This window comes from Heteronotia binoei, chromosome 2 (genome assembly GCF_032191835.1).
Source record: "Heteronotia binoei isolate CCM8104 ecotype False Entrance Well chromosome 2, APGP_CSIRO_Hbin_v1, whole genome shotgun sequence".
NCBI lineage: Eukaryota > Metazoa > Chordata > Lepidosauria > Squamata > Gekkonidae > Heteronotia > Heteronotia binoei.
The window spans coordinates 23430465-23454991 of record NC_083224.1 but is presented as its reverse complement, the minus strand read 5'-3'; the positions used below and the strand labels follow the sequence as shown (position 1 = coordinate 23454991).

General features: G+C 48.7%; 1 protein-coding gene across 1 annotated transcript in view; it reads right to left on the bottom strand.

Annotated features, from left to right (window-relative positions):
- The window catches only part of LAMA5 (laminin subunit alpha 5), a 314720-nt gene that overhangs the window by 132471 nt on the left and 157722 nt on the right, over positions 1–24527 (bottom strand). Inside the window, exons 7-12 of the mRNA XM_060230703.1 lie at positions 13025–13140; positions 10981–11099; positions 10183–10273; positions 8764–8898; positions 1666–1728; positions 1372–1512 (exon numbers count right to left, since the gene is read on the bottom strand). Of these exons, the coding sequence (XP_060086686.1) occupies positions 1372–1512; positions 1666–1728; positions 8764–8898; positions 10183–10273; positions 10981–11099; positions 13025–13140 (665 nt within the window). The remainder of the gene's footprint in view (positions 1–1371; positions 1513–1665; positions 1729–8763; positions 8899–10182; positions 10274–10980; positions 11100–13024; positions 13141–24527) is intronic.

Genomic DNA, 24527 nt, shown 5'->3' with positions numbered 1-24527 from the left:
CTTCATAGGGAAAATGTTCCAACCCTTTAATCATTCTAGTTGCTCTTTTCTGTACTTTTTCTAATGCTATAATATCTTTTTTGAGGTGCGGTGACCAAAACTGTACACAGTACTCCAAATGAGGCTGAACCATTGATTTATACAGGTCAAAGCATTCTGGAAAGCTTCATAAAGTGACTCCCTATGGGGAAGATTCCATACACCCAATCAAGGGCATCTTCACACAATGCATTTTGTTCCAAGTACATAACCTGAATCACATGGAAAATGCAAGTGCCTGCTCAGCAGAGATGCACGCATTAGTGCAGGGGTGGCCAACAGTAGCTCTCCAGATGTTTTTTGCCTACAATTCCCATCAGCCCCAGCCAGCATGGCCAATGGCTGGGGCTGATGGAGTTGTAGGCAAAAAACATCTGGAGAGCTACCATTGGCCACCCCTGCATTAGGGAAAAGGATCAGATTTTGTGACCTGGCGGTCTCATGGAGCCCTAAGTCTAATATCTAACATGAAACCCAGGGACACAGCATACTGCTGGAGCACACGTGACATAGTATCCTTGTTAAAGCTGGGGAGGGTCTAATTGGTGCCTCAAAGGGGAGACCTCCTAGGCAACCTATGTAGGTGTTATGTGCCATCATATCACTTCCAACTGGTGGCAATCCTGCAAATTAATAGCCTCCAAAACATTCTACAGTTAACAGCCTTGCTCAGGTCTTGCAAACAGAAAGCCACAGCTTCCTTTCTTGAGTAAATCCATCTCGTGTTGAGTCTTTCTTTTTTTTCCAACTGCCTTCAATTTTTCCTAGCCTTATTGTCTGTTCTAGTGACTCTGGTCTTTTCATGATTTTAACCAAACGTGTAAACTGCTGGAAGGAAGGTGGGGTAATGGAGAAATAAAGGAGTACCTCTGTTGCATTTCTCACTGCTGATTTTAGGCTTTAAAAGCAGAGGAGTTTGATTTTGGCTTATGAAACTCAGTAAAGAGAGCCAGTTTGATGTAGTGGTTAAGTGTGCGGACTCTTGGGCTTTCAATCTGGGAGAACTGGGTTTGATTCCCCACTCCTCCACTTGCAGTCGCTGGAATGGCCTTGGGTCAACCATAGCTCTCGCAAGAGTTGTCCTTGAAAGGGCAGCTTCTGGGAGAGCTCTCTCAGCCCCATCCATCTCACAGGGTGTCTGTTGTAGGGGCGGAAGGTAAAGGAGACTGTAAGCCACTCTGAGACTCTGATTCAGAGAGAAGGGCGGGGTATAAATCTACAGTCTTCTTCTTCTAAATGGTGCCTTTGCTATAATGATTCAAAGTCCACTTTCCCAGTTGTCAAAAGAAGGAAACAGATAAAACCCTGTTCACTCTGGCTTTGGTTACTCACGCTGGCAATTTGGTCCGTAATACCCAGGGGCACACTGATCGCACTGGGTCCCTTGGAAGTTGGGTTTACACAAGCACAGCCCAAGCTGGGCATCTTTCCGGCAAGCATTCCCTCTGGTCCCTGCAACGTTGCAGTCACAGTCTGGTGGGAGGAGAGCAGGAAGAAAAAGAGGTTGTTAAATAGGCACAGGGCCCACGGCTGCAAGCAAGCCACTGCTGAAATGATAATCAATGGTTAATAACAAGCATATTAAACCATAATTTATCACAAAAAAGGAAATGCAAAAAGGCTTACTTATTATCTGTCCAGCTGGAAGGACCTGCTCTCCGGTGTCATTGAAAGAGAAAACTGGCACAGCTAAGGGAGGGGAAAGACCACTTGAGTGTTCATTTCACAACAAAGAAGACATTCTTCAGCAGCAAGATCTTAAACTAAGCCCAGCCCCCTATAGAAAAATACTTCTGGATTCAAATTCATTGCCTCTTCTTGTCAGCTCAAAAATGAAAAACTTTTCTGGCCTGTATCCATCTTTCCACTGTATCCATCTTTCATACCAATCCTATGAAACAGGGAGTTTGGAGCTGAAATATGTAATTATATATAAAGTAGGTACTGGAAGCCAAATTCTGCTTACAAGGGAGTGTCAAGGTATCTTTTAGGACTGTTACCTGATGAAAGATGCCTTAGATCCTTAATAACATCCATTTTAATTCATTAAGAGACAAGGGAAAGGAGGAATGCATGTTCACTGACAGAGCTTATCATATATGCAATTTTATAAGCGTGTGCATTAAATATAACATAATTCTTTTTTTAAGGGGGGGTTTCAATCAAAAATCTTAATTAATAGATTAAATGTTGCAGCCCTAACCCCCTCCCCCCAATAATAGAATCTGGAGATTCAAACTAGTAATGATGTTTGCTGTGACCGGTGTTCCCTCTAAGCCGAGTTAGCGTGAGCTAGCTCACAAATTTTTAGCCTCCAGCTCACGCATTTTTGTCTTAGCTCAGGAAGGATGACCCCAGAGGCACAAAAATCTACGCAACAGCTCACCACTTTAATGCCAGTCACTCACATCTTTAATGCCAGTACAACACAAAGTAGAATTTTTGCTCACAAGACTCCACAGTTTAATGGGAACATCGGTCATGATCTGGATGGTCCAGGCTAGCCCAATCTCATCAGATGTTGGAAGCTAAGCAGGATCAGCCCTGGTTAGTATTTGGATGGGAGACCACCAAAGAAAGGACAGGTTTCTTACCTGTAACTGGTGATCTTCGAGTGGTCATCTGTGCAATCACACATATGGGTAATCCGCAGGATTGGCCGGCCCCGACCTCGGAGAGTTCAAAGCAATCTTGATCGTAGATCTGGCGCGCCTCCCACTTGTCCTGGGAGGAGGCAGCTACTGCGCATGCCTGGACAAGGGGGAGGTGCTTAGCCACTCAGTTTCTTCCCGCCGCCGGATAGGTGGAAATAACTGTGCTAACTAGCTTCCAGCAGCGGGGAAGGCTGGGTGGGTTTGTGTGATTGCACAGATGACCACTCGAAGATCACCAGTTACAGGTAAGAAACCTGTCCATCTTCTTCGTGGTCTCTGTGCATTCACACATATGGGTGATTAGCGAGCCATTTCTTCGGAGGTGGGTGCTGGATCTGTAAGAATATGTAAGGTTAGAGCGTAACGTAATGATAGTGGTACTCACAGTGGTTAGTCGAAGATCGACCGTAGCACCGCTTGTCCGAAGGAGGCATCTCGCCGGGCACGAACGTCGAGAGCGTAGTGCGAGGCGAAGGTAGATGTGGAGGACCATACGGCTGCGGCGCATATGTCCTCTATAGGGATGCCTTTCATGAAGGCGGACGAGGTAGCCACGGCTCTGGTTGAGTGGGCTCGTATATGTTGAGGGATGGGTTGTTTTGCCAGCTGGTAGCAGAGTTCGATGGCAGCAACAATCCATTTGGAGAGTCTCTGAGTAGATATTCTGCTGCCCTGATCATGGGTAGCGTAGGTGACAAAAAGTCTAGGGTCTTTACGGATTTGGCGGGTTCTGTCTATGTAGAAGGCTAGGGCTCTCCGTGCATCCAGGTTGTGGAGCGCCCTTTGTCCCGCGTCCGCGGGGTGCTGGAAGAAGGCTGGTATAGTGGACTGTCTTCCTAGATGAAAAGGAGAGACGACCTTGGGTAGAAAGGTCGGGTCAGGTCGGAGGATCACCGTACTGTTATGAAATATCGTATACAGTGGGTCCGCTCTGAATGCGCAGATGTCACTGGCCCTCTTACCTGTGGTGAGGGCCGTAAGTAATGCCGTCTTCCATGACAGCAGGTGTAGTGGGATGGAAGCCATGGGCTCGAAGGGCGGTTTCATGAGTTGGCTCAGGACTAGAGACAGACTCCAGGTGGGTAGAACTTGTTTGATTGGTGGGTGTAGGCGAATGATGCCCTTGAGGAAAGCTCTGGTCGCATGGTGAGAGAATACCGTTGTGCCATCGATGCGGGGGTGGAAAGCAGAGATGGCTGCTAGGTGTACCTTCAGGGAAGAATACGACAGACCCGCTCTAGAGAGCGTTAAGGTGTAAGTTAGTACCTGAGGTATAGTGGCATAGTTGGGGTCGAAGTTGTGCTGTGAGGCATAGTGTGAGAAGCGTTTCCACTTCAGTAGATAGGATTTCCTAGTAGATGGTTTTCTGGAGTTCACTAGGACCTGACGGACCTCCGGGGGGAAGTCTAGAAACTGATTCTCCAGGCTGTTAATTTGAGTGATGCCGGGTTGTGGTGAAGGACCCTGCCGTCCTGTTGAGAGAGGAGATCCCGTGTTTGAGGGAGTTGGATGAAGGTGTTGTTGGACAGGAGCAGCAAGGTCGTAAACCAGGGTTGGCGGGGCCACCATGGAGTTATGAGGATGCAGTTTGTGTGGTCTACCTGAATCTTCTGTAGAACTCTGGTGATAAGTGGGATGGGGGGGAAGAGGTAGTGGAGTGTTCCGTTCCAAGTTTGTAGGAAGGCATCCCCCCTGGAGAGGTGGGATGGAGGGCCTCTCGTGTAGAAGCGGGTGCATTGGGCATTTGATGGTGAAGCAAATACATCTATCTTCGGTTGTCCGAAGGTGGTGAAAATCTGTCGGATGTATCGGCTGTTGATGGACCACTCGTGGTTGTTGGTAGAGTGGCGACTCAGGGCGTCTGCCTGGGTGTTCTCGACCCCTGGTAGGTGTACGGCCGTGAGGAAGATGCCCTGGCTTATGCTCCAATGCCACAGTGCCAGGGCTCTTTTGCAGAGTCTGACGGAGGCGGTGCCGCCCTGCCTGTTGATGTAAAAGACTGTGGCGATGTTGTCGGAGGTGATCTGGACGTGCTGGTTCCTTAGCGATGGGAGGAAGGACCGCAAAGCCTTGTGCACTGCGATGAGCTCCAGGCAATTTATGTGGAGAGAGCGTTCGTAGTCTGTCCACTGGCCCTGCACCGTGAGGTCTTCCAAGTGGGCTCCCCATCCCCACTTGGAGGCATCTGTGGTTACAATCACCGAGGGTGGTGTCTGCTTGAATGGCATGCCCTTGTAGAGGTGACGTTCCTTGGTCCACCATTTGAGGGATGGCACAATGTGTAGTGGAAGGGTGAGTAGTGTGGATTGATGTTGTGTGTGGGGGCGAAAAGTCCTTACGAACCACATTTGGAGGGGACGCATGTGCAGCTTCGCAAACCGCAGAACTGCTGTGGTTGCTGCCATGAGGCCTAGCATTCTCTGGAAAGTGAGCGCTGTTTGGGAGCGCTGGGCGATGATAGTGTTGGCCAGTGACAGTATGGCGAGTGCTCTGTCCTGAGGTAGACAAGCCGTTTGCGAGAGCGTGGAGATGTCTGCTCCTATGAATTGAATCCTCTGGGTAGGGACTAGTTTGGATTTTGAGAGGTTGACTAGGAGGCCTAAGGTGGCCAGGGTGGAGAGAGTGGTCGAGACGTCCAGTTGTAGTTGCTCCCTGGAATGGGCGACGATCAGCCAGTCGTCTATGTAAGGGAAGATTGATATCTGTTGCTGGCGTAATGTGGCTGCTACTACTGCCATGCACTTGGTGAAGACCCTTGGTGCTGTGGAGAGGCCGAAGGGAAGGGAGCAGAACTGGAAATGCTGCTTCCCTATGGCGAACCTGAGGAATCTTCTGTGATGATGATTGATTGTAATGTGGAAGTAGGCATCCTGGAGGTCTATGGACGCCATCCATGCTCGTTCTGGGATGAGCGGGAGGATTGCCTGAAGCGTGACCATACGGAATTTCTTGTAGGTTATGTGTAGGTTGAGTTTGCGGAGGTCGAGAATGGGTCGGAGTCCTCCGTCCTTTTTTGGCACCAGGAAGTACCGGGAGTAGAAGCCGGTGCGATGGTATTGGGGTGGGACTGGTTCTATCGCGCCTTTGTCCAGCAGAGACGCGATTTCTGTCTGCAGGGGTGCGGACGGGGGTGTGGTGAGGAATCGGTGGTGCCTTGGAGTGGAGGTAAACTCTATTAGGTAGCCTCTTTGAATGATGGCGAGGACCCAGGCGTCTGATGTTATGGTCCTCCAGGCAGTGTAGAATGGTTGTAGTCGTGTTGACCGGTTTGGCTGATGGAGGGAGACTGGACGGCTCGGGGGAGGGAGGTCAGAGAGACGGTTTGGATGTGGTTGAAGGTTTCTTAGTTGTTTGGCGTCTGTTTTGAAAGGAAGGTTTGGACTGCGGTGGTTTGCGCTTCCATGATTCCTGTTGTCGTGGGGATCTGGTCCCCTTGTATTGGCTGGACCTCCAGTTCCTTTGCCGATTGGATTGGGTCAGAGGTTGGGAGACTCCCAGTCGTTTCGCCCTTTTCCTGCCATCGTCTACTGATGTGAGGATGTCATCTGTAGATGAGCTGAACAGGCCAAGGCCATCAAAGGGCAAATCTTCCACCTTATATTTGATGTCTGGTTGGAGGGAGGAGGACCTGAGCCACGCGTGTCTGCGGAGTGCTATGGCTGAGGCCAAGGTTCTGGAGGAACACTGTGCAGCGTGACGGGCAGTGTTGATTTGCTGTTTGCTCACTCTGGCCATTTCTTGCAGGGTGGTGGTGGCTGACCTTTGGGATGCCTCGGGCAGGGATGGTACCAATGCGGCGAGGGAAGTGGTCAGGTTGTGGGTGTATGCGGAAAAGCATGCCATGTAGTTGAGGATTTTGGTTGTGGCTGTAGTGAGGGCGTAAATCTTTCTCCCAATCGTGTCGAGTTTTTTGCCCTCCCGTTCTGGTGGTACCGGGTGTCTGGTCTGCTTCGACTTCGAAGACGAATGCACAATGATCGAGTTCGGAGCCGGGTGGGTGAACAGGAACTTGGAATCAGGTGCATGTATCTTGTACAGAGCTTCAACTCTCTTGGATGTTGGCGGTACTGATGCCGGTTTGTCCCATGCTTCTTTGAGTGTTTCTAGGAGGACGGGGAGCATGGGAAGAGAGGAGCTGGATGGAAGATCCGCATGCACTAGATCGAATACGACGTCCGAGACTCTGGGAGCGTCCGTATTGAGTTTCAGATTCAGCGAGCTTGCCATGTTTGCTACGAGGTCGAGGTAGGATCTCGGGCCCTCAGACGGTGATAGGTCTGCTGGCTTGGCTATGTCGGAGTCTGGGGATTGTAGGTCCGAACCCGAAGAGTGGTCGGAGTCGGAGAGTTCCTCCTCGGATCCGTCGTCGGTTCCTTGGTGCAGGTCGGGTTGAGGTGTTGTCTTGGGAGCCGCGTGTAAGGATCCCAGTGGCGACGGGAGTTTCGGTTCGGCGCCGAGACTCGTAGGGTCGTCATGGTGGTGAAGCGGTTCGACCGATGCAGTTTGGAGTCTCTGTGTGTGATCTCGGTAGCGAGGAGACTCTTGGTAGCTATGGTAATGGCGATCGTAGGAGGGTGATCGTCGGTGCCGTCTTCGGTTCCGTGGGGATGGAGACCTGGATCTCGATGGAGAGTAATAGTAGTGTCTCCCCCTGCGGTGGCTGCGGGAGCGTCGGCGGCTGCGGGACCTGGTGCGGCGGCGACTGCGGGACCTGGTGCGGCGGCGACTGTGGGACCTGGTGTGTCGGCGACTGCGGGACCTGGTGCGTCTGCGACTGCGAGATCGTGGTCTAGTCGGGAGAGCTCTCGGGGTCGAGGGTTCTCTGATAAGCGCGTGGGCGTCTATTGGCTGTGCGAGATCTATGAATTTAGTGGGGTCGAGAGGCCGGGTCCTGACGGACGCGGTAGAGTGCGTATCCAGCAGCTGGTCTGGTGGGGAATTCGGAATGGACGGCGACTTCGATGAGATGCGGATGATTTCCAACGGAGTGATCGACGGTGTTGCCGTCGACTTCGACGTCGGAGTTTTCGGCATCGATCCGGAGGTAGTGGCGCTCGGGTCCGGTGCCTTCGGTTTGGTGGTCGGGTTCGAGGCCGAGTCGAGAGGGCGGTTCTTGTGCCTTTTCGAGCTAACGCTACCCGTCGGGTCCGAGTGGGCAGAATCGGAGCGGCGGCGCTTTTTGGGGTCGTCCGACTTCTTGGAGTGTTTGCCGGTCTTAGGCTTACAGGGAGTCTGTGCCACGGAAGCTGCCGACTGCGCCTCTCCCACGAGGTGTGGGGAAGATGGCGCGGGTTGTTTTTGTCCGCCATGCGGCATGGCCGGTCGGAGTGTGGTTTCCATGAGGTGGCTCTTGAGTCTCGCGGCGCGGTTCTTGCGGGCCTGTTTGCCAAATTGGCTGCAGTGCACGCAGGAGTCTGGACGGTGGGCCTCTCCAAGGCAGAACAAGCAAAGAGAGTGGCCGTCGGACGAGGGGATTTTGGATGAACAGCTGGTACAGCGTTTAAAGATTATCTTGTCCCTTCCTTCCATCCGCCCGGGGAGGGGGGGGGGGAGGGAGGGGAAAGTCCGGAAAGAATAGTAAGAGAAGGCTTTTTTTTTTTTTTTTTTTTTTTATACGATACCAGGAGGTAGAAGATGAAGAATTGAAGCGAAGAGAAGGTAATTGTTGGAGATTGCAATGAAGAGGTTGGAGATCAACGAGGAAGGTGCGATCCGGTCGGCGGTAAAGAAGAAACTGAGTGGCTAAGCACCTCCCCCTTGTCCAGGCATGCGCAGTAGCTGCCTCCTCCCAGGACAAGTGGGAGGCGCGCCAGATCTACGATCAAGATTGCTTTGAACTCTCCGAGGTCGGGGCCGGCCAATCCTGCGGATTACCCATATGTGTGAATGCACAGAGACCACGAAGAAGATCCCAAGGTTGCTACAAATAAGGCAACAGCAAACCACCTGTGAATGTCTCTTACCTTGAAAACCCTACAGCGGCTGACCTGAAAGCATTTTCTACCATCTATGATGCTTGGTTCCTCCCACCCTTGCCTGAGAGACCCATGGTTGTGTTAATGATACATACGATAGCAGTGCGGAAAGTCCACATAACCATCTGCACAAGAGTCACAGAGCAATCCCGTGTAGTTTGGCTTGCAGTAACAGCGACCAGTCAGGTCCTCGCAGGTGCCGTCTGTGAAGTCTGAGTCACAATTACAACCTAGGGAGAAATAACAGGTCTGTGAATCCTCTGTGCTAGTTTTGGAGCTTTGGAAGGCCAGCACTCTCTTACAGCAGGGAGTGCTCATTGAACACTCCTGAGGTTTATGGGGCTTCTCTGGAATAAAGTGATACAGACTGTTGGCTAAGGGTGCCAGATACCCCAGTTCTTCCAGTCAGTCTTCAAGCTTACCTGCTTGAACATTTTTCAAAAAGATACACATTGCTTAAAACTTCAAATTGTAAAAATAGGGGTCCCCGATCTTTTTGAGCCTCTGTGCACAAAATGGCTGCCAAAAATGACTGCCACAGGAGGTGGAGGCAGGACTCAGATTCAGTGGGAGCTCACAGAAGCACAGTTCCTGAACTTTTCTGAGAGTTCCTCCTCCTCCTTCTGAGAGTTCCACCTCCTTCTTCATTGGATAATAGGTGCAGCTGCATAACAAACCTTGGATGAGCTCCCTCACCTATTTTTCTACAAAATGACCGCTGGGTGGAGGCAACCAGAAAATGGCTGCTGCAGCTAGCCTTAAATCATACGGTGAAAATCCCTGTTCTGTGGTGGCAGCTGCTGCCATAGCAAAGTTTTTAAAAATATGAATGGCCAATAAAATTTCCAATAGCTAATCAGAAGTCTTGCTGGGTAAAAGTCCCACCCACTTTCTTAAGACACTTGGTGGGCACCAGAAAAGGTGTCAGAGGCTGCCACGGCACCCACGGGCACCACGTTGGTTTTACAATATGAACAGAAATGTCCCACTATAGCTTTACAAAAAGCAAAACCATCATCAACATGGGGTCAATCCCAGCGGCACAAACCACAGACCAACACCTATGACAAGATACAGAGAGGGCCATAAGTGCACACTAAACATTTATACTTGCACTTGATGGGCAAGTGAGTGTTCCGTTCTTCCTTCCACTACTAGCCCCCTCAATCCACAAACTGTGCCGCTGTAGAGGGATCCAGACAGGGCTTTTTTTGTAGCAGGAACTTCTTTGCATATCAGGCCACATATCCCTGATGCGACCAATCCTCTAAGAGCTGACAGGGCTCTTAGTTCAGGGCCTACTGTAAGCTCCACAAGGACTGGCTACATCAGGGGTGTGTGGCCTAATATGCAAAGGAGTTCCTGCTACAAAAAAAAAAAAGCCCTGTATCTGGACATACAGGAGAGGAAGACAGTGAGATGGGGGGAACTGAAAAACTCTGAGTGAGAAATACCATATGTGGTACTTTGGAGCCTGTCCTGTACCTAAGATGTACAAAAGAGAGCATACTCACGATAGCAAATGTATGGTGAATCTACTGGATGATCTGGGGATTTGTAGTACCCTGGGATGCACCTTTCACAGTTGATGCCTGTTGTGTGATGCTAAAAAAAAATAATGACAGTCAGCAACAGGTCCCCTACCACTGCATCTGTGCTGTCGTTGTGAATCACAGACTCACAGAGGTGGAAGGGACCTCCAGGGTTATCTACTCCAATTCCCTGCACAATGCAGGAAATTTACAAATACCTCCCCCACAAACATTGACCCCTGCTCCATGCCCAAAAGATGGCTAAAAAACCCCAAAACCTCCAGGATCCCCGGCCAAATTGGCCTGGATAAAAACTGCTACCTGACCCCAAAGCAGTGATTAGCATTTCCCTGGGCATATAAGAAAGAGCCACAAGAACTATGCACTGATGCAACTCTTCCTGCCCTCCTTCTCATGATCTAAATTCACAGAATCAGCATTGCTGTCAGAGGGCTATCTAGCCTCTGTTTAAAAACCTTCGAAGAAGGAGAGCTCACCACCTCCCGGGGAAGCCTGTCCCACTGAGGAACTGCTCTAACTGTCAAAAAGTTGTGAACTTGAGTGACTTCTGAATTGCATGAATTAATTTGGCAGGAATGGTTAGATATGTCTTGATGCAAGAAGCTACCTTCCTTTCAGATCCCTTCCAGCTATACTGCTCAGAGATACAATCTAACTACAAGAAGAGCATGTTTTCTCACAGACATCACATAACTCCAAGCAGGCCCGGCCAGGAGCAGTCCAAGAGACACGAGAACTCTTTTGCTCCTTAACTCTCACCTGACAGTCAATGCAAACCCCTCCTCCTTCAAACTGGCCATCACGATTTTTGCTGGCCTTGTGATGGTCCACCTCCAGGTCGTAGTAGCAATCGTAGGCATGGCCATTGCAATTGCAGGCTGGGATTACAAAGCAAACACAGTTAATGGTACATGCTCAGATCTGTATGTTCTTCAGCTAACAACTACATTTTAAACTAGGCTCTCTGCATCGATTGGAAGCTTTGGTAGAATGACCGCATTGCCAAAGGAACATCCCAAAGAGATGATTAGCCTCTACAACAGGGGTGTCAAACATTCAGCCCTGGGGCCTGATCAGGCCTCTGGAGGGCTCCTATCAGGCCCAAGAGCAACTCACTATTGCCTACTACCTTCTCTCTCTCTTGCTTCCTACTGCATCACAGCTTGATTTGCCAGGCTTGCTCAATCAAGCTACAGAGCAAAGCCTCTATTTTCTCCTCTGGATCACCAATACATGAAGCAATGTGTACAGAAGTCAGCCATTTCATGTTTTCCTCTGAGTCTTAGGCTCAAAGCATTGGCCAGGAGATTTCTGTAACGAATGTCAGTAAATCAAATGTAGGTTTGCAACTTAACAGATACACACCTGGACAACACCTGAACAGCATACTCAAGATTGCTACAGCACAGACATTGTCGCCAGATTTTGATGCAATGATTCAGAACAAGAGGTGTCAGTTATTAGACTGTTAAACAAACAAAATATTGCAAAAGAGTGCTAATGTTTTAATTTAAAGTTTTTTAAAAAAATATTTAACTGTGTTTGTCTGTGTCCTTTATAAAGTTTATATCTCTTCCACCTGGCATTACATTTTATGACACACGTGGCCTGGCCCGAGAAGGTCTCATTTATGTGAGATCCGGCCCTTGTAACAAAAGAGTTCAACGATCCTGCTCTACAGGTTTCCAATGACTGCATTCTTTAAAAAGAAAAAAGGACTGTACATCTGAATGCGATCTAGCTTGACCTTGTTCTCCACCCTACTTAGTGCAGAATGATTAATCTTGAGCTCCAGCGAAAGATGAAGAGAGGATTTACACACAAACATAATGATGAGGGAGAAATAACACTCCTTCTACTACAAAAAATACACAAAAGACATTCCAAGAGCCCAGCTGGATCAGACCAAGCTGTCTATCTTATCCAACATCCTGCCTCAAGAGTATTTAATTTAATTTTAAGGGCGGCTTACAGCATTAAAACATTGCAGTAACAATAAATAAAACATCCAAATAAACACAACAAATTTAAAATATCTCGTAAACACAATACATAAAATAGAGGGTCACAACTCCAACAATAACACAGCCAGAAGCCACCGTTCAGCAGTTGGTACAACTTCAGCTGGTCAACACCACTTAGCACAGCTTCAAGTCATTGACACCACCTAAACCCTTGACCAACTCAAGCACAAGGATAGTAAAGTGCTGGAGGAAGGTTTCAGAGGACGTCCGGAAAATTAAAAGCCTGGTGGAAGAGGTCCATCTTACAGGACCTGCGAACTTAGGTAAGTCCTGCAGGGCACGGATCTCCAACGGGAGCTCATTGCACCAGGTAGGGGCCCAGATTGAAAAGGCCCTGGCCCTTGTTGAGGCCAACCGGGCGTCCTTAGAACCAGGGACCACAAGAAGATAGTATTCAGTCAGATGCTTCTGGGGAAGCACTCGGGCAGGACATGAAAACCTCATCCCCAGTGGCATTCTGTTTCTGACCATCTGGTATGTCAGAAGTAATAACTATTGATGGACTGAACTTCCAAATTATCTAAACCTTCTTTGTAGTCATTCAAGTCAAAGGATCTCACCACATCATAGGGAAGAAATTAGTCATTCAGTATGCAAAATGGTGGCACGGAAGAACCAAATGCCTTCTGCGTCTTTTGAATCTTGTGTGCACATGAAACATGGACCAACACAGGATGTCAGGTAAGATCAAGTTTGACCATTCCTGGATTTTCAACCAACCCTTTAAATGAGGGGAAAGTGCATGTCAAGCAGTTCAAGTTTCTGACAGCACGACTCACGTTCGCATTCATTGGCGCTGACGGTTGTGGCTGGTTTCCACGGTAATTGATTGAAACCTGGGCAGCAGTGATCACATGACCCTCCACAGGTGTTGTGCTGACAGTCACACTGTAGCCTGGAAAGTAAAAAGTGGTAGAGCAGAGTGACTTCACGGAAGAGATTGAGTGGTTGTGAGGCTTCGGAAGAGAAGCTGCTCAAGTGACCACTGGCTCAGAGATTCACTAACTTGTCGACTGTCTCTTTGCATTCCACACTGCACACAACTATCTGACATCTACCCTTCCTGTCCTTGCAAACACATCATCAATTCTTCAACAGATAGTGTGAGCCAAAGAGACACCAACACCGTATCTAGCCTAACCCCTGAATAAGACAGAATTTTAAACGCCGCTCACACCTTTTCCAGCCAACCATACAGCACTCTGCATCTGGGAATGCTGAATCCTACATCTGCAATCATGACTGTAGAATGGCATGCTCACTGAAAGGTACATGCCAATTTTTATTTTGCATGCTCCGAAAGGCAATGCGGAAATCTGACCAGGATTTGCATTCTGTGCAGGAGGGGGACAGTATGTGAACATGTCAGGTCTTCTACCTAATAAACTATCAGAAACAGGCAAAGAAATAAACGCACAGGCACACAATTCAATAAAGATCCAGGTCAATATAATGCCTATGAAAATTCAAATGTCAATTCATACTTTTGCGCAATTTTTATCATCTATTAACCGCAAGTGAGATGTGAAAAAACTTCCCTTTCACAACCTCTTGATAGAAGTTTGCACTTTTTTCTTATTTTAAACAGAAGCTGCCCTAGCCTCATGCAACAGTTAGAATCACAGAATCAGAGTTGGAAGGGACCTCCAGGGTCATCTAGTCCAACCCCCCTGCACAATGCAGGAAATTCACATATACCTCCCCCACACACGTACATCCCCAATGACCTTTGCTCCATGCCCAGAAGATGGTAAAAACCTCCAGGATCCCCGGTCTGGAGAAAAATTGCTGACTGACCCCAAAGTGGCAATAAGCATTTCCCTGAGCATGTAAGAAAGGGCCACGAGAACTAAGCACTGACGCAGCCCTTCCTGCTCTCCTCATGCTCTGGCTAAGTTCAAAGAATAAGCATTGATGTGAGATGGCCATCTAGCCTCTGTTTAAAAACTTCCAAAGAAGGAGAGCCCACCTTCTGAGGAAGCTTATTCCACTGAGGAACCACAATAACCATCAGGAAAGTTCTACCTAATGCTGAGCTGGAAACTCTTTTGATTTAATTTCAACCTGTTGGTTCTGGTCCGACCTTCTGAGGCCACAGAAAACAACTCCACATCATCCTCTATATGACAGCCCTTCAAGTACTTGAAGATGATGATCATATCACCTCTCAGTCGTCTCCTTTCTAAACTAGACATACCCAGCTCCTTCAGCCTTTCCTTCACCCACTCATCAGGCGGGACATATGTTAGACCTGGTCTTCGCGGCGGGAGTATCAGTGAACGATATTGAATGGAAGCAGTGCCATGGTCGGATCACTTTGCCCTCAAGGCTCGTATGGATGTGTCACCCCAAACCTGTTTAGGCGGAGAGCGTATTTTAGCTCGCCCGCGGAGCTTGATGGACCCGGAACGGTTCCTAACGGCCCTGCGGGATACCTGGCCCACTGGCGATTCCCTCGATGACCTGGTGGAATCCTGGAACGACGGACTCTCCAGGGCCATCGAGGTGATCGCACCTAGGCGCCCTCTGCGTCCCCACTCTAAGCCGTCGCCCTGGTTTGACCGGGAGCTGCGGCAATTAAAGCGGAGACTCAGACGACTGGAGAGGCAATGGCGGCGTACCCGAGACGAAGTGATCCGAACATCTTATAGAGAGAGTTTGAAGGCCTATGAGATGGCAATCAAATCCGCAAAGAAAACGTACTTTGCGGCCAAGATTGCGTCCGCAACTTTGCGCCCAGCACAATTGTTCGATATAATTCGAGCACTTACAACGCTGCCGCAAGGCAGACCAAATTCTATTGAATTGGAAATAGGCTGTGAGGCTTTTGCGAATTTGCGGATAAAATCGCGTCACTCCGCCTCGACCTCTCTGCCAGTTTTGTGACAGTTAGTGAAACCGAGGCCCCGAGCCTGTCTTCAGATTACATTCTGGATGGCTTTAGCCCCCTCAGCCTGGAGGAAGTTGACAGGATTCTCTTATCTGCTCGCCCAACAACTTGCAAATTGGACCCATGCCCCTCCTGGCTTATTAAATCTTGCCAGAGGGACCTTAGATATCCTGTATGAGATATCATAAATAGATCCCTGATGGAAGGGCACTTTCCAACGCCACTCAAAGAGGCGGTGGTCCGTCCCCTCCTAAAGAAAACATCTTTAGATCCGGCCCAATTGGCACACTACCGGCCGGTCTCAAATTTGCCCTTTTGGGGCAAACTTATTGAGAGGGCAGTGGCGATGCAGTTACAGACTTTCCTGGAGGACGCTTCCGTCCTTGACCCATTTCAGTCCAGCTTTTGCCCGGGCCATGGGACGGAGACGGTGTTGGTTGCCCTGGAAGATGATCTTCAACGGCATCTGGATCGGGGTGGCTCGGCAGTGCTGATGCTGTTGGACCTGTCGGCCGTGTTCGACACAGTTGACCATCGGCTACTGACTTGCCGCCTTGCCGACGCGGGGATTCAGGGGTTGGCCCTACAGTGGCTTTCCTCTTTCCTTGAAGGTCGGGGACAAAGGGTCGCGATTGGGGGGGGAGCTGTCCCGGAGGCACGCACTTGATTGTGGTGTGCCTCAAGGGGCAGTTCTCTCCCCGATGTTATTCAATAGCTTTATGCGACCCCTTGCCCAGATTGCCCAAAGGTATGGGCTGGGATGTCACCAGTATGCTGATGACACCCAGCTCCTTCTGCTTATGGACGACCGACCGGTCTGCGCCCCAGAAAATTTGGATCGGGCATTACAGGCCGTGGCTGAGTGGCTCAGACTGAGTGGACTGAAGCTAAATCCTGCGAAGACAGAGGTCCTTTGTCTGGGTCGTCGGGGACCGGGGGGGAGGGGGTATCCCCCTGCCAGTTTTTGACGGTGCACCGCTGACGGCGGCGGACAGGGTTAAGAGCCTGGGGGTACTATTGGAGCCTTCCTTAAAAATGGAGGCTAAGATAGCAGCCACTGCCAAGTCGGCTTTTTTTCATCTTAGATGGGCAAGGCAGTTGGCTCCCTTCCTGGATCGCGACGACCTAGCAACAGTGATCCATGCTACGGTCACCTCGAGGTTGGACTACTGTAATGCCCTCTACATGGGGCTGCCCTTGTGTTGAACTCGGAAATTGCAGCTGGTGCAGAGTGCCGCGGCCCGGCTGTTACTGGGCCTCCCAAGATGGGGGCACATACGACCGGGTCTTCGGTCTCTGCACTGGCTCCCAGTAATATACCGAGTTCGGTACAAGGTGCTGGTTATTACCTTTAAAGCCCTATATGGCCTGGGACCTGCCTACCTGAGGGACCGTCTCTCCCCACACGTTCCCCAGAGAGTACTGAGATCGGGAACCTAAAACCTTCTCGCTATCCCCGGGCCAAAAGAAGCCCGCCTTAAATCCACCAGGGATAGGGCTTTCTCTGTTATGGCCCCTACATGGTGGAATCAGCTGCCGGAGGAGGTGAGGGCCCTGCGGGACCTTGTTCAATTCCGCAGGGCCTGCAAGACAACCCTCTTCCGGCTAGCTTACACCTGACTGATGAGAAACTTAACGTAGCTTTCCAGACTTCTGTTATATATTCTGTTATGATGCTTAATGTTTTTTTTAAATGTTTTAAATATTTATACATCTAAATGTTATTAATTTTATGTTTGACTCTCTGTTGTAAGCCGCCCTGAGCCACTTTGTGGGAAGGGCGGGATATAAATCCTAAATAAATAAATAAAAATAAATAAGACTTGGTCTCCAGACCCCTCACCATCTTCATTGCCCTCCTCTGGATATGTTCCAGCTTATCTATATCCTTCTTCAATTGCGGTGCTCAAAACTGAACACCATACTCTAGGTGAGGTTGTGCACTTGATGATGAGAGAACATGCCCTCAAGTCACAGGCAACTTCTGGCAACCATGTAGGGTTTTCAAGGCAAGAGATGAACAGAGGTGGCTTCCCATTGCCGGCCCCTACGTAGCGATCCTGGACTTCCCTAGCGGTCTCTCATCTAAATAGGAACCAGGGCCAACCTTATATAGCTTCTGAGATCTGATGAAATCAGACGAGCCTTAGCCACCTAGGATAGAGCAATTCTGCACTTAGCAGAGGCTTTCTCTTTTTTTTAATCCAGGGGTGGAATTCTAGCAGGAGCTCCTTTGCATATGAGGCCACACACCTCTGATGTAGCCAATCCTCTCTAAGAGCTTACAAAAAAGAGCCTTGTAAGCTCTTGGAAGATTGGCTACATCAGGGGTGTGGCCTAATATGCAAAGGAGCTCCTGCTAGAATTCCACCCCTGTTTAAATAAATTAGTTCTGTAAAATACTCCAAGCATTTAAAACATTTTTTTTTCTCCTAGCACACGTCCCACGGAAAGGAATGGGTGCTAGGGCAAAGCCAGGTGGCTCAAATCCCATTTCATTCAGACAGAAGTTCTGCAGGTGAGGTTCGCTCCAGCTTCACCAGCCGGCACTTGTGCAGATTAAACAGGAGGTGCCAGGCAAGCATAAGGATCTTGTCTTGACTGCACCAGGGGGGGCTGATTTATGAGGGAAGGTGACATCATGCCAGAAACTTCAACTGTGCAGAACCATTATACCCGCCCAACGAAAAATGCTGTCTCTCGTGTCAGACTGATGGATAATAGGGTTTGTGTTCCAGCTTTTATCTGTGCAATTACTCATTTCCCCTGCAGCCATGCCTCTCCCTCCTGTGGCACACACACACCCCGCCCTGTTCTCTCATTCAAAACATGGGGCTTAAAAATAGATACATTTTCTTTTTTGTAAAAAAAGAGAAGCCATTAGAAATAGACAACGCATTGTGGTGCACAGTATGTTTTTTAGGCAAACACACACGTCCATGTCATCCTAATAAGCAGCTGGGTACAGGGACAGCAGCCTCCAGGTGGGACCTGGGGATCCCCTGGAATTACAGCTTATCGCCAGACTACAATGAACATTTCCCCTGGAGAAAATGACTGCTTTGGACAGTGGTTTCTATTGTTCTACTCAGACCAACATGGCTGCCTACCTAGAAGAAGAAGAAGACTGCAGATTTATACCCCGCCCTTCCCTCTGAATCAGAGACTCAAAGCGGCTTACAATTTCCTATAACTTCTCCCCCCCACACACAACAGACACCCTGTGAGGTGGGTGGGGCTGCGAGGGCTCTCATAGCAGCTGCCCTTTCAAGGACAACTCCTGCGAGAGCCATGGTTAACTCAAGGCCATTCCAGCAGCTGCAAGTGGAGGAGTGGGGAATCAAACCCGGTTCTCCCAGAAAAGATTCTGCACCGTTAACCACTACACCAAAACTCTCTCAAACTAGATGTAGCACGTTAAGCTGCTTTGTGTGGGGGAAGGGGGTGCTCTATTTTAGCCTCAGTGGGGAGCGTTCAAAGGTGGTTGGGATCAGAGAGGGTGGGTGGCAGCATATGCCTCGGTATTCTGCTTTTCACAAGTGGACTCATAACCACTTTACAGTGTCAGCTGGTGCCCAAACAGCAGTTTTGGCCTTGAACGTTCAGCAATTGACTTTAATTAAAACACAAATACACACACAGGAAGAATAAATTAGCCAAACGGGCCTTTGCAAAAGCACCTGGAAATTCAAGAAAAGAACACCCTATTAAACCAGAATTGTGAACTACAGACATCCCGTTTGCCTCTATTCCCCGCCACAGTAGAGATGTCCTGTTCACAGGTTACAGTGAACACATGTACAGTCTGCACTTACGTGCACGCATTTGTTTGTAAGGAAGAGACAAGTATCTATTTTGCAAATGAAACTAAGGGCCAGTACAGGGTCAGATCTACATATTTTTTGAGTGGGGGCAAAACCAAAAAATTGTGCCCCCATTAAAAAAAATGGGAGGCAGGGAGGCAGCCTCACAGGGAGACAGCAAAGGCAGGCGATCTGCCTCCCCCTCCCCATTTAAACACCCTGGTGGATGTTTAAATGGGGAGCGAAGCCACGGGGCTTGCTTTTGCTGCCCCCCTGCCTTGTGGGGAGACCGCAAAGGCAAGCGATCTTGCCTCCCCTCCATTTAAACACCCTGGCTAGATGCTTGAAGTGGGGGGGGGACCACAGGGCTCCACCTTGTGGAGAGGCAGCAAAATCTGCAAATCTTTCTCCCTGCTCCAGCCTGCCTCAGGGAAGGGCACCCAATTCCCCCCACCCCAGCAGCACCCGGGGCTAGTGCCCCCTCTGCCCCCGCCCCGATCTGGCCCTGGACCAGAACTTGAATTAATGTACCATTTCAATCATACATTCAGATGCACGTATAACATAAGAAATACTCGATGCACACATAAATAGAAATCAAGCGTACATTACGTGGATTGTACTTTCATTCACTGTAACTTGTAAACAGGGTTAGGGTTTCCTTCACATCATACACTGCTTCTTTGTGACAGATTGGGCTTGTTGTAAATTGTTCCGAAAGCTAATGTGGGCTGAAAGCTAACGTGGAGGGTAAATATTGCAAGTAAAAAACAAACAGAAACAAAGCATGTGCTGCCAAAGTACTCAGCCAAGGAACAAGCACCTTGGTGGGAGGTTAATTCAAAAATGTTATCTTACATAAACAACCCTCCAGACACACCTTGTGAAGCTGGAAGGCTGCAAGTGAAAGAAAAGTCAAGCCCTGCCATAGCCATGGTGCATGCAGCCAAGTCGGCAGTAATCCTGCCCAAAGTAAATCGCCAAGTGTCATTTTGTGCTCTATGGACTAAGCTCCCTAGTGATAGTACACAAGGCTGTACAAATGGCCATAGGGAAGGCACTAACTGCCAGAAGGTGACTCCCAGACTGCTTCAAGCTGGCCACTCAGGGGTGAGGTGGGTGGGGGAGAACAAGGTTTCTGTTTTGTTTTGGTCAATGACACCACATTACTTTAAAATAGGGTGGCAGCAGACAACTGGTGCATCACAATCTTCCTTAACTCCTTTCCCACATTACAAGCTTCGGCAGTCTTGGGTAAGCAGAAATGTTCCCTCTAAGCTGCAGAGTCTTGTGAGCAAAAATTCTACTTTATGAGCTACTGGCATTAAAGTTGTGAGCTACTGGAGTTAAAGTTGTGAGCTACTGGCATTAAAGTTGTGAGCTCCTGCATAAATTAGTGTGCTCTGGGGCCATCCTTCCTGAGCTAAGACAAAACTGTGTGAGCTGGAGGCTAAAAATCTGTGAGCTAGCTTACGCTAAGTCAGCTTAGAGAGAGCACTGTTAAGGAGAGAGAGATACAGCACAAAAACTAAGGGCATGGGGAGAGGCTCACTTCTCATTGATTAAATCAAGAAGCAAACTAATTTGTTGCAGCCAACTGACAGCAACCCCACTGGGCTTTCAAGGCAAGAGGCATTCAGAAGAGGTTCGCCCTCACCTGCCTCTGTGTAGCAATGCCAGACATCCTTGGTGGTCTTCCATCCAAGTACTAACCAGGGCCAATCCTGCTTAATTTCCAAGATTCGACAAGATTGAGCTAACCTGCATCAGTAGCCCAGATGATTTCATGCGGCAATAAGGGTTGCCAGGTCCATCTAAGAATATATCTGAGGACTTTGGGGGTGAAGCCAGGAGACTTTCCCATTCCCTAAAATAGATAAATAAAAATACAGCACAGCAGTTCCCCTAAAGACAGTCTTCATTTCCTCAGCCTCCAGCAGCTGCACTTCCACTAAATGAAAGTGAACACACATACACACTCACAAAGCAGCCAAAATAAACAGTTTGCAAGCACACCCATTTGTGATCTCACCGGAGCAATTTACTCATGGGAGTTGCTGAATGTAACCATCTGCTGTTTTTCAACCAACTTCTTCAAACTAACAGACAAATGAAACAAGAGCAGCCTAGGGGGAGGCATTTTCCTCCATCCCATAATCAGGTTCTAGTTAACTCTCCACTATCCATTTTACTATACACATGACTTCTGAAACAAATGTAAAACAGAGGAAATGTGCTGGCTTCTCTGCCTTTCTCACATGCTTCACACACTCACTTGGAAGAGCCATGTGGCTCTGCCTGCACACCATGCCCATACAGCTTCCTTCTGCAGAGGTTTAAAGGCACATGGTGGCTGTTGGGGCAGGGCTTCCCCCCCGCTGACCAGCTAGCTCGCAGCAAGGAGGAGCCTGCGGGACCTGCGGGCTGGCAAGCCTGGCAATAAGACATAGTGTCCCAAGGGAACACTATTAACAAGACATAGTGTCCCAAGGAACTCATTAACATATCAAGCCACACACCCCGATTCCAAGCCAGGAGGAACTGCGTTCCTGCTAAAAAAAAAGTCCTGCGTGTGGCCCTACTGGAGACGTATGCAAACAATCAGACACTTAATGGCTTTTGGATCCTAAGCAAATGGGCCTGGTGACTGGCACAAGGGTTGCTGTAGAGCAGGAGTGGCCAGACTTGTTGAATGTAAGAGCCACACAGAATAAATGTCAGATGTTTGAGAGTCACAGGACATGAACTTCAGATGTTTGAGAGGCACAAGACAGGAAAGCAAATAGTTAGGGAGGAGGGAGAGGTGGAAAAAAAGCAACTTAAAATGCATTCTCCAAGTTACCAGCTGGCTTGGCTTGGAGAAGTAGTTTAAAGAGACAAATGCCTTCTCCAAGCTGGCTGGTGGGGCAGTGGGGCTTCAAGAGCCACACAATATGTGTGAAAGAGCCACACGAGGCTCCCGAGCCACAATTTGGCCACTCCTGCTGTAGAGGACGCCACTTTCTCTCTCCAGTTGATGGAGGAACTATCCAATTAACTTTCTGCTTACAGTAGAAGGTGGAAAGGAGATCAGCAACTCCTTGGGGTATCTATAATACTATATCAACTGCCCTGTACTTTTTTCTTTGGCCAAAATCTTGGAAGAATACTATATCAACTGCCCTGTACTTTTTTCTTTGGCCAAAATCTTGGAAGCTGCCGTCAACAGTAATGCAGGAACTGCAGAAATTTTGCAGAATCGCATACATTAATGAGGATCTGCAGAAACAGGCTTTGTTTTTATAAACAGGAACAATCTGGAGATGCCAAAATACACAGCTCAGTCAGCAAAATTCTCTTAATTGACGAATGTCGTGTGAACTCCTAAGAGAAAAGGCAGTGGTCTGAGAAGATGGGGCCTTCAAACAGAAACCAGCGGCTCAATTCAAGGGAAACTGCTATGTGTAGCAAAATGACCGTATATATGAACGGCCGAAGGAACGTTAAGCAGGGTATCCTTCAGAGTACCGGGAAGGGTCAAAGGAAAATCACGTTTGGTCTTCTCAAAGAAAAAGAGGGGAAACAGAAGATCACTCAAAATGCCTTCCTTAATCAGGCTGAAGTGCAGAACTCTGGTTCCAACAGCAGCCAACCAGATGCCTCCAGAACCTCATAAACAGGAAGCAAAGGTCAAGCAAATGGCCTTCCATAAGAGCCAATGGGACTTGAAAAGAAGAACAGGAGCTTCCCCGTACCAAGAGGAGGAAAACACAGACCTTGACAACGCTGGCAGACTGGCAGTCGGCTGAGTCTGGGCTGCCAGTCCCCGGCTTTGAAGATTATGAGTGTGCTTTAAGAACAGTGCCTGACGAAGATTTATTCGTTGTTCCAGCCAAAGCCCTAATACAACATTCGAAAACAGACATACAAACAGGAGCAGCAGCCTAACAACTAATTCTGCCTGTGCCAACAAGGCGGAGGGGGATCATTCAAACTACATTGTGCTGGTTCCACACCTGACTTTAGCGGCTGACAAGTGCCCCAATCCTACCAGAAACAACTATGTCATCCAACATTCAATCAGTCTTTCGGCTAGTAGGGGGTGTAAAAGTCTGTCATGCTTAGAGGATAATAATTCCTGCCTGGTTGTGTTTGTTTAATGAAGGGACAAGACTTTAAATCATGTGGACAAAACAAAGGTTACAATCGATCTTTCACAAGCGGAGTCCTCATTTATGTGCCATTTCCATCATACTTTTCTAGTGGCATGTGAGAGAGAAATTCAGGGCTGGTTTTTGAGTAGGAACGCAGTCTGTCTGGCTTGGCGTCAGGGGGTGCGGCCTAATGTGCAAATAAGTTCCTGCTGGGCTTTTTCTACAAAAAAGCCCTGTGTGAAACAATGGTGATGTCAGGAGGTGCGGCCTAATATGCAAATGAGTTCCTACTGGGCTTTTTCTACAAAAAAAAAAAAGCCCTGGAGAAATTCAACTTTGGTATTTCCCACATCTATGAGACATTCATACAAGCAAGATCTGTGACTCTACACAGTACTTTTTTAAAAAGAAAAAGCCCAGCAGGAGCTCATTTGTATATATTTGGCCACACGACCTGGCCTGGGAGTACGCGGCTGCTGCATGGTGGGTCGGGCCAGCTGGCACTGTGGCCAGTCCAGGCGGAGCTCCACTATGGGCTCCTGCAGAAAAAAAGCCCTGGTTCTACATATCGAGAGCTTCTCAGATCCCTTCCCATCCCAATAATATTTCCAGCCACTATGGATGGCCCAGGCCAACCCGATCTCATCGTATCTTGGAAGCTAAACGGAGTTGGTCCTGGTTAGTATTTGGATAGGAAATAATACGGAAGCTCCAGGGTTGCTATGCAAAGGCAGGCAATGCCAAACCACATCTGACCATCTCTTACCTTGAAAACCCTATGAGGCTGCCATAACACGGGGTGGCTCTGGAGGTTTGAGATGCTAGTGGGGAATCAAGAGCAAACGCCCTGTGTATAATCTCATACAAACTGTTTGATGACATTTTTTTTTCCTGTTTTGTCAAGGAATCAAATCGAACTGGCTTATAATGGGAACCCTTGCAACTTAACAAGCTGGATTTTCCTTTACATGAATGAGTTTCAGGAGCTTGACTTCAGCTGGCTTGAATAAATCAAGTTTACAAAACTGAGAGCTAACTATAATGGGATTAAAAAATACCTCCTAACTGTCAAGACTGCTAAAGCGCATGAATACAATCCATGCCCGGGGTAGAGGCAAATCTGCTTCTGTGCTACGAACACCTTCTTCTGTTCAGGACCCAAAAACACACTGGCTTGGATCCCAAAAAACTACAAAGTGAGCAGAGTTCAAGACACAAATGGCTTGCCAACTCCACCTTCCCAGTTTAGGCCCTGCCCCTCCTCCCAGCCTCTAGAAGGGAACAGGGACTTTAGGGACAACATTGGACGAGCACAGAGGCTGCAGTGGAAAGGGGAAACGGAGGGAAATCTTGCATGAGATCTTGCAGGAGCAGAGCAAGAGCTTGGGCTTGCAGCTATCTTCCACTTCCCACAACATTTATTTCATTGATTCACTCCTACCCTACCCCTTTCTCC